This window comes from Lactuca virosa, chromosome 5, assembly GCF_052849685.1.
Source record: "Lactuca virosa cultivar CGN04683 chromosome 5, Lactuca_virosa_CGN04683_v6, whole genome shotgun sequence".
NCBI classification, from domain to species: domain Eukaryota; kingdom Viridiplantae; phylum Streptophyta; class Magnoliopsida; order Asterales; family Asteraceae; genus Lactuca; species Lactuca virosa.
This window is the reverse complement of record NC_136430.1, coordinates 405,554,906-405,565,436: the sequence shown is the minus strand read 5'-3', so window position 1 is coordinate 405,565,436 and position 10,531 is coordinate 405,554,906. Positions and strand designations below refer to the sequence as shown.

At 36.4% G+C, this 10,531-nt stretch overlaps 1 protein-coding gene and 1 long non-coding RNA gene across 4 annotated transcripts; both read left to right on the top strand.

The window, feature by feature from the left end:
• The first annotated feature begins 864 nt into the window (after positions 1–864).
• LOC145116032 (uncharacterized) lies at positions 865–3,236 on the top strand. 3 transcript variants are annotated; one of them, XR_013711844.1, is made up of 5 exons: positions 865–1,303; positions 1,507–1,620; positions 1,906–2,245; positions 2,618–2,786; positions 3,057–3,236. It is a non-coding gene; the product is annotated as an uncharacterized LOC145116032 (long non-coding RNA). The 3 variants fall into 3 exon arrangements; XR_013711842.1 differs by having other exon boundaries at positions 867–1,620; XR_013711843.1 differs by having other exon boundaries at positions 867–1,620; positions 2,615–2,786.
• A 1,378-nt stretch (positions 3,237–4,614) lies between these two features.
• On the top strand, positions 4,615–7,651 carry LOC145111449 (cytochrome P450 98A2-like). Its single transcript, XM_079047723.1, has 3 exons — positions 4,615–5,264; positions 5,992–6,389; positions 6,935–7,651. Exons 1-3 carry the CDS (start codon positions 4,766–4,768, stop codon positions 7,577–7,579), a joined length of 1,542 nt encoding a protein of 513 aa, XP_078903849.1. The 5' UTR covers positions 4,615–4,765; the 3' UTR covers positions 7,580–7,651.
• Positions 7,652–10,531: the final 2,880 nt, after the last annotated feature.

Below are 10,531 nucleotides of genomic sequence, written 5' to 3'. Positions count from 1 at the left end.
TTTACCCTAAAATGCTTAATTTTAAGAGGTACAACCTCTTCTACAATATGTACAATAACTTTATGCTTTAAAAAATCATGAATCGGTTAACATTTGAAAAAGTCAAATAAAATGATAAAATTTTGAATGGGTCAAATACGGATATCCGATTGAATCGGTCTAGCCCCTATACAAGTTATAAAGCATTTCCACTTTATCTTTCATCCCACTCTCATCGGTCTTCATGAAACCTAAAATACGCCACCCATAACTCAGCCTCTACTACAACCACTCATCGCCACTGTTACAGGCTTCCACAACCGCCACCATGATCTATACCCCAATCTCCTTAAATGATGACCACTCACACACACACACACACACACACACACTCTCTCTCTCTCTCTCACATATTTTCCCTCCAAACACGAATGTTGTTCTCCCCCTTCATCTCTATGATCAGTTAACACCACCGCCTCTTTCTTCCCTAACCGGTGACTTCCACCACCACACACCGTCGTCTACACCACCATCATCAGTTTTTATCGATTTAATATCTTTCTGATTTATGTTTTAAATGGATTTTTAGGAATCCAATGAAGTCAACAGCGCCATTACCACAGTCTTTTCTTTTCCAGTCACCGCCCTCAGGTAAGATTTCACATAATCTCTATTTCACCTTCTTTCTTTCTCTTATCTTCTTTTATTACAGTCACCACCGCGCACCACCCTGTTCTCTCTAAGAAACCGAAGACACCCCAAATCTAAACCTTAGAAACCATAGAATATCGGACCATCTTCGTAGGGTAAAATATCATATATGTTGTTTCATGGTCTAAAAGATGTGAACTTGCTAGCCACCACTATCACCGTCTACAACTCAATGCCGACATTTTGCTCCTTACCATGGCCATCGATTTTAGGGCTTATAATCAGACCCATCTTTATATGTTCCATCGTCTTTCTCCCCAAATTTGCAGACTCTGTTCTACATGTGGGTTTGATGTATTCATTTGCAGCCTGTTTGTCCCACACTCACATATACACACATTCACTAAGATACATCCTCTTCCTGGACCCCGTTTAATTTTCGAAATTTGAGGCTTTTTTAGAATACGCTTCCTTTTCTCAGCAAACGCTAAACTCATCTACCATCCCACCACCACTCTCTATTGTCGTCAATTGACCATAGTCACACATGTCATTCACTGCCACACACCCTATCTACACCTCCATAACCATCTTTTGTTTTTTCTCACATCTCTCTCTTTCATTCCACATCGATACTCCTAGAACATAGTTCCAGTTGTGGGTTCGATTTGAGGTAAATATGTACAAGAACAAATCTAGAAATCGAGAAGGTTTCACCTCTCTTTCAACGATCCAGATTCGTGTTTAGATAAAACCCAAATCGTTAGTTCATTCGAGAAGGATTTACAAGAAAGAACATAGGGATACAAATTTGTGTTTACTTTTTCATTTCCTCTCTCTGTACATAAAACCCCCATCTTTTGTTTTTTGTTGAAGATTTTATTTCAGTGTGATGCTTATGGAGGGAGCTTACTGATGATGAGGATCATTGCGACTTACCTGATGTTAAAGAGGGGGTACTTGCAGGAAAACACAAAAAGGCATAACAAGGTTTTCTTAATTTCATCTATCTGTTTTTACTGTGACGATCAACTAAATCGGGCTGATTTACAAATTTTTGTATGCCTTTTTCTTATTGGAGCAGTACGAGTGTGTCTCTTTTCTCTTTATTGCTAATTACTTTGTGGTTTGTCATGTATTGCCTCATTTACATTCTTGATGTATTTTTTTTACTTATATTATCATTTCGACCCTTACCATTTTGGAAATTGTAGTTTTACCTGCGTTGATGTTTAAAATATCTTATTAATGTTTATTGCATACTTTAATTTATAGGAGTTTGTGTGGATCAAGTGGATATGGAGGGTACGATGATGAATGCACTCGAGAAATGACTTAAGAAGCTACTTATGAGAAATATAAATAATGGGATGGCCCCATCGATGCCAGAGTTTGCTAAAATAAATCATAAATAAGCTAATTTTCCTGTTTTTTAAAAAAATATTTGAAGCTTGTTAAATATTTCCAAAGCTTAAATTAGCGCTTTTTGGTGCTTGTGTACGAGATCTAGAATGAAGAGTTGCCAAAGTATGAAGACCGGAGCCAAATTTTGCAAAACCACAACTTGAAGAACTGAAGAAAGTAGCTCATAAGGAAATGATACACAGAAGAAAAGGTATTATATTTTATTCCCTATGGACTTGAATGTTTAATTATCCGCCAAACATCTTCCATACCTTTTCAATAAACATGAAACAAGGATTTGTGTGCGGAGCCATATCAGATTTTAGAATACATACCAAGGAAATAAATATTCTAATTTTCATTATTAAACCTCAAGTTGTAAATCAAAGGGTTTGAATGTTAGTGCGATTAGAAAGAAATGCTTACCTTTTGTGACCCATTTTAGGATGGGTAATTTATATAATTTGACAATTAGATAAAGTGTCACAATTTCACGAGACAAAAAGGGTACTATAATAAATTTTCATGGATTTGGTCTATTATGTGTTTTCTCTGATTATTGTGGATTATCTGCATGTAGTAGTTCAAGAATGAGGAAATGATGGATTTGAGTGTATTAAAGGAGTAATGGTGTGAAAATGCATACATGTTGAAGTCGTGATAATAAGATAACTGTGTTTATCGTTTGTCTCTCCTTGAACTCACTTAAGAATCTGGACATTCGTGTAAATGTGGAAGCTAATCTTAAGCAGGTAGAAACAAGAGCTTTAATTTAACATGTTCATTGGCATTTCTTTGAATTTTGATGTTCTATTACTATATAATTAAGGTTTTCAATTAATTTTAAAAAAAAAATCTATGTAAAACAACTTTACGGAGGGAATCAAATTACCATTTTTGAAAATAAATGTGTTTGTAATTTTGAACCCAAAACAACCCTAAGTACTTCAAGATAATTTAACTGTTTAATTTACAATTTGATTCCTAAGTTTTTATAAATTTTCTTTTGAATTTTCATGAAGATTATGGAGTGGAAGATGGACCACTTGGTGGGGCTTTTGATAGGTTGGAAGAAGTTGATTTGTTTGTTTTTTGAATATTAGAATGTACCTTTTTGCCCCTAATTGGTTCCTCCTTTAATTTCGTTGAGTTGTAGCATTACAATACATTATAGAAATGTCATTATTCCTTCCAGACTAAAATATTTCTGTCTTTTTGGTGTTCTTTTTGTTTTTTTTTTTTTTGTTTTTTTTAATTCTTTTTGCTATGTTTCAAGTTAGAAATATAGATTGTTCATAGTATGTACTAATGTATTTATGAGGTTTGATTTTGTATGATTCTGGAATTGCATATAAATGCATTTTTTGTTGTGAGAGCTGACAAGATATGGATTTTTTTTTTCATGTCGTTTTATCCTTCTTTTATTTTACATTTTAGGCTTCATTTGGATTAAAAGAGAGCATTAATGCAAGCTATAATGTTTTACTTTAGTATATGAATTAGATTAGAGGTAAAAAAAAAATAACACAAGAACTGTAATATATATGGTGTGATTTTGGAATTTCTATGTAAACACTTTTTATATGAATTTTGTTATAATTTTTTTTCCCTTTATTATGAATGAGTGACATGCAAAATAGAACGTTTATATATAATGTTTTTAAAAAGTCTTCGCTAAATAATATGTATTAATATCCATTTCACTATTACTGTGTTGTTTTTTTGTAATTAAATAGCTTTTATCTTATTTTCTTGATTTTTTATAAATATATTAACCGTAGATGGTCAAAACAAAAAGTAAATCTAAACACATAATTTGCTATTTTATAATTTGGTTAACAAATTTTAAAAAATAAATCAAAATATACATTTAAAAGAAAGAATTAACCTTTAGTGAAATATAAAATTTGTCACTAATAAATTTTTTTTTTCAGAAAAATAAAGTCGGATACCCAGAACCGAAACGTGAAGCTGAAACTGAAGCTGAATCTGATCCAGCCAATTTAAGGCCCAATATAAAATTTTCATTTAAATGATAAACCTACATTTAAATGCAGATGATAGAGTTTAGGGTTTTGGACATTGTCGTAACATAACACAATAAATGATTTATTTTGGACTTAGATATTTATAATACATAACATAATAGAATAAATGCAGATGATAGACTTTAGGGTTTTGGACTAAGATATTTATAATACATTTTTTGTTCTCCGAAATCAAATATGTTATCATGAAATAGAAAAGATCTATTTTCGACACAATAAATCCAACATATGAAACTAAGTTATGAAAAAACTATTTGTACCCGTCGCTTGATAATTGTTTAGATGTAGTAAACTATTTGCGTAAAAGAATTAATCGTCTGTAGAAACTATTCGCACCCGTCACTTGTTGCGGGTAAACGGCTAATATATATATATATATATATATATATATATATATATATATATATATATATATATATATATATATATATATATATCCTTCAATTTGAGAAAACAAATAAATAAATAACGTTTTGCTTTTTGTATGTAGTAGGTTGCGGAAGAAATTCATAATCCCCACCTACCCAGTACCCACTTCCCACCCCTTGTTTACAAGATTTCTGACCATTCACGTGGACCAGAGCGCCACCACGCGGTCAACCAAAGCCTCATTACAAATACACCACCTAACCAAACCCCCTTCTCCCACAATCCCACTGAATCTCCACCATCCACCATCAACCATGGCTGTGCTGCTTCTGCTAGCCGCCGCCATCCTCTTCGTCTCCACCGTCTTCTACCTTCTACCATCCCTCTACCAACGCCTCAGGTTCAACCTTCCTCCCGGCCCACGCCCACTTCCCATCGTCGGAAACCTCTACGACGTCAAACCGGTTAAATTCAGGTGTTATGCCGAATGGGCGAGAACTTATGGCCCGATCTTCTCCGTCTACTTAGATTCGAAGCTAAATGTGATTGTAAACAGCTCGGAGTTGGCTAAGGAGGTGCTGAAGGAGAATGATCAGCAGTTGGCTGATAGGCATAGGAATCGGGCGACGATGTCGTTTAGTAGAGGTGGAAAGGATTTGATCTGGGCTGATTACGGACCTCACTATGTGAAGGTCAGGAAAGTGTGTAATTTGGAGCTGTTTTCGCCTAAGAGACTTGAAGCTCTGAGACCTATCAGAGAAGATGAAGTCACTGCCATGGTTGAATCCATTTTCAGACACTCTACTGATCTTGGTATGATTTTCTTCTTGATTCAGTTCAATTTGGTTTCATTTCTCTTCAATTGTTCATGTTTGCTTTATGCATATCTAGATCTATGTTTTTTGTGTTAAATTGGCTAGTCTATAACTCTATCATATTATTCATCATATCAATCGCATCGCTTTTGGTCAATATTAATTAAACTTAAACCTTCCATTGAAGAACAAGAGTTCAAGTTGAACAAGTATCAATCGGTGGTGATGGATTAATCCATCTTTATCTTTGACTATTAAGTATTAATTCCTTATTATTGTTTTTTGTTTTATTTAAAAGTCTATTTTCTATCATTTCTTTTCCAGAAAGAACATATACTTTTTTGGGAACTTTTATTGCTACTATACAGATTTCACTTTTGGATATCTTTATAAGTTAATGTTGAATTCATGAGAATAATATTGTAATTTAATGTTGAAAAACGTAAAACTGACTTCAGATGGGACATAATCCTGCCAGCCGGCCCCAAAAATATTAGTGGAGTTGGGTAGAAGATTTTGCTCCACATTATTATTTTCATATTAAAAAATAATTCCATATTTGTAAAGACTGTAGAGAATATTCTTATTGTGCAATTTGGAATGAAATGTTAATGTAACAAAAATCGAAACGAAACAAGAATAAGACTGATTCATAAAGATGATATAGGACTCGATTTTGCAAAAGACGTAAATACCCTAGCTCATGATCGAGAATTTGTGTGCAGATAAGCGTGGAAAAGCCTTACCATTGAGGGGTTATTTGGGAACGGTTGCGTTCAACAATATTACAAGATTGACATTTGGGAAGCGATTTGTGACTCCCGAAGGTGGAATGGATGATCAAGGGCAAGAATTCAAAGGAATTGTGTCTAATGGGATCAAGATCGGTGGCAAGGTTTTCATGGCCGAGAATATTCCATGGTTACGTTGGTTCTTTGCAGGTGAAAACGAAATTCTTGCTAAACATGAACAACGCAGAGACCGACTTACAAAAGCCATCATGGCTGAACACGATATTGCACGCAAGAAAACCGGTGGGACCCAAGAGCATTTCATCGATGCTTTGCATACACTTCAACAAAAGTACGACCTTAGCGACGACACGATTATCGGACTTCTTTGGGTATGTAATTACCATCTAATCTGATAAGCTCTGTTTGTTACACATGACAAGACAAGACAGAACAAGAAGAAGCTGTATTGCGATTGGCGTACATTAAACTTTGACTGCAACTAATGTCAATAAGACGAAAGTTGTATTTTTGTCACATCTAAAAAGATGGAATAAGTTGGGACAACAACTCGCTTTTGTTTTGTTGTCTACGCAAAAGGCAAGAATGCCACTCTCTTTCTCATCATTAAAACTTTTATAAAAAGTGTCCAACCCGGGCGTAGCCCGGATATGGACATGTTTTCTAGGACTTTTTCATGATGAGGATTAAAAAGGGTATTATTGTCTTTTGTATAGACAAAAGAACGAAAACAAGTGTCCAACCTTATTACATCTTTTCAGGTGTGACAAAAATGCAAATTTTGTCTTATTGACATTAGTCGGTCCAAGTTTAATGCACACATGTTATGTCTTGTCCAACGTAACAAACAAACAAACCGTAAGTTTCCATAATCTTTATTGAATCTTTCGACTAATTTGTCAAATCTTTTGAGCAGGACATGATTACGGCAGGAATGGACACGACCTCGATCTCGGTGGAATGGGCAATGGCGGAGTTAGTAAAGAACCCACGGGTCCAACAAAAGGCTCAAGAAGAGCTCGACCGTGTAATCGGAACCGACCGAATCATGTCAGAAACCGACTTCTCAAAGCTTCCATACCTCCAATCAATAGCCAAAGAAGCCCTAAGATTACACCCACCTACCCCATTAATGCTCCCACACAAGGCCAATTCAAATGTAAAGCTTGGTGGGTATGATGTCCCAAAGGGAGCAATCGTCCATGTTAATGTGTGGGCCATAGCACGTGACCCGGCCATCTGGAAGGACCCGGAGGAGTTTCGGCCAGAGAGGTTCTTTGAGGAGGATGTGGATGTTAAAGGACATGATTACCGGCTACTGCCGTTTGGCGCCGGTAGGAGGGTGTGCCCGGGTGCACAGCTGGCAATTAATTTGGTGACATCTATGTTAGGGCATCTTTTGCATCATTTTGAGTGGACCCCACCTGCAGGGATGATGCCGGAGGAAGTTGACTTGACGGAGAATCCGGGGATGGTTACTTACATGAAACACCCGATTGAGGCAAGGGCGACACCACGGTTGCCGAATAATCTGTACAAGCGGGTGCCAGTCGGCGTGTAATTTTCTAGGGTTTTGTGATGTGAACTATTTGTAACTTTGTTTTATGGAATGGGTTTATTTTATTTTATTTTATCGAGCTTCTTTTTTGGTCGATTTTAAAGATTATGTTATGTAGATTGTGGTGGTAAGCGTTTTAGATATATAGGGGATATTGTGCAACATTACTTCTAAAGAAATGAAGCTATAATCTTTTGTAGTTTTTGGTGTCAAAAAGGTGGAATAAAATTCAAACTTTTTATTTATTTGGTTACTTTACATATAAATAAAATTTTATATTTTAACCATTTATGTTATGACATTTTAGTCTTCAATAAATAATAGAAGTAAGATGATTGAAGTTTCATAACTTTGGTGTTTGGCAAATGAGCTTATTAGCTTATTATCGATTCACCGCTATAAGCTTAACAAGTGTTCGGATAAAAATAATTTATATCGATGTCAAACCGCTAATAAGCCATTTTTTCAGAAGTTAACTCCCTCTAACTTATTAGCTTATAAAGTAATAAGTTGATAAGTTATAAGCTAATAAACAATAAAGTTTTTTGTTAAACACCCCTTGATATATCTATTCCAATCAAAAAATAGTTTTTTATACGTATGTCATTTATCTATTCCAATAAAAGAATAGTTTTTATACATATGTCGTTCTCTAGAAGCTCATTGAAAATATTTGTCCCGCACTTTTCATTTACACACTTATTTAGGATTAATACCTTTTTTTCTACAATTTTCCATTTTTGAATGCAATTAACCATGCATTATACTTCTCTTAAGGAAAGTCTTACATAGACGTAACGGGTAACAAGCAACAAGCTGTACCACAACTCGTTTTTTATGGCAAAACTAATTCTTTTAAGAACAACATCCATAGATCCTAGGGTCATAACAATATTATGCATAACCCGTTGGACTCTAGTGAGGAGCTCCACAACATCTAGCGCAAGGAAACCGAAAGTATCAAATGCAAAAGGTATAAACGTATGTTGATTTTCCATGCACGTTTTCTCATGTTTTACCACTTTGCATGATACACCTTTTAAAGCAGCTTATCTCACAGTAAAAACTCCACTCCCCAAGCCCACAATAGGGGAAAGCCATGTTAGATTCACACATGCATGCTTCCCTCCAGTCCATCCAAAAACTAAAACATCATTTGGTCTAAGTGTTGATCTTCTTTCCAAAGGGTCAGTCAGAAAGTTCACGGGTGCCTCTTTCTTGGTAGAAACCTCAGCGCTCCTAAATATTCCGAAAAGAACATCCTTAACCAGATCGTGTCGGTATTTGAAACTCGGGAGCTCTCTACAATGAACTCCATGCTCCCCAGATAAGTCCAAGCATGCCTTGCGACAAACAGGGCATGTCTCATCAACCGGTAATAAAGGGATCATGAGGCGATACTTGAGGATAGAACGATACTCCACTGGCGATATATGTTGGCCAAGCCTGTCAATAGGAATAGACATAAGAAAATTATGAGCTTGTGGTGCCCTTAGACACTCAAAAACTACTTTTTTCCTGATCATCATACCGAAGTGAACTTCCATATCTTGGATCATTTTACTAAAAAGAGCACACGCCAATGAATGTTGGGCTTTTAAAGGGGCGGTATCCTTATTAGTGAAAACGATGAACTCAAAGCCCGGAATCGTATCACGAAGACAGGCCAAAACACAAGCATAAACAGAATACATACCATATATGTTGCTATCTCGTAAGATGTGGTCTTGTAACACCCACGATTGAGCTCGTGAGGCCACAAAATCATAAGAAGAAGCCTCTACCGCTGAGTACAACCCCAAACCACCACACCTAATTGGTAATGAAGCAAGTGGTCATTAAATATACCACCCCTACAAACCATAATGTCATAAATCGACCCACATAACCCTTTATCAAAACACAAAGCAGCCTCCTCCATGTGAACGAGTTGGCACATTTTCAGGCCAAAGAAAAGTTTGGCGATGCCCATGCAAGATCGAAGCAAAGGGAGCTCACTTTGGGGGTCATATAACTGTGTAAGAAGACACATCAAATCAACAGCATTGGCATCCCTCTTCATGGCTAACCTGCTAATAAAACTCGCATCTCTACTAACAGCTCCCTTAAGAAGCTTCACCCCCAATAACGTCTGCCCAATGTCAGCAAGGAATAAACCTGCACGAAGCTTCCTACCATCACATGAAGGCCAAAATAGCTCAGTTTTCTTGATATTCAGTTCAAGACCCAATCATGGGCCTGCCACATTAATGATGTCCACTACTTTGGCTACCTCATCTGAATCTCCAATGACGGTCCCATCATCAAGATACCAAGCACAAAGAAGAAGCTTGCAATTGTCTCTAATCCGATGTACAAGTGGGTGCAATACAAGAGCAAAAAGAAATGGTCCCAAAGGGTTGCCTTGCTGGACTCTAGTAGTGAACCAGATATGCTTATCTCCCAAATACAACCTTACTGCCTGTCCATATAAGAATTCCACCCACAAAGAAATGGAAGGGCACCTCATCCTGACCTCATGAAGTAAGGCAGATCCATCCACCAGAATGAAGGCAATCGAGAAATCCACACTAAGCATTACAAGAGACTCATCATCATGACGTGCACTCAACACCTTATTGACACTATGAATAACAACTTCAGCGCCACCTGACACACCTACTCCAAATTGAAAGTCACTAAGGTATTGTGTCATTTCTTTACCAACGCCTTTCATATCAACCTTCGAAACCGAACGCCTCCATATAGTGACCACATCAATGGGACGGATTCCATGGTCAGGTTTTACGAGCTGAGTAATAGGTGCAGATGCTACAAATTCTGATGGGTTTTTGAGCATTCTAACACTTCCTAAGTGTACATGCAACCCTAATAACCTTGAATCTATGTTTTCTCTATATACATGCAAATTTCTTTTTCAAGGTTATTTCCTAACTAGCATGGCATGGGGATTAC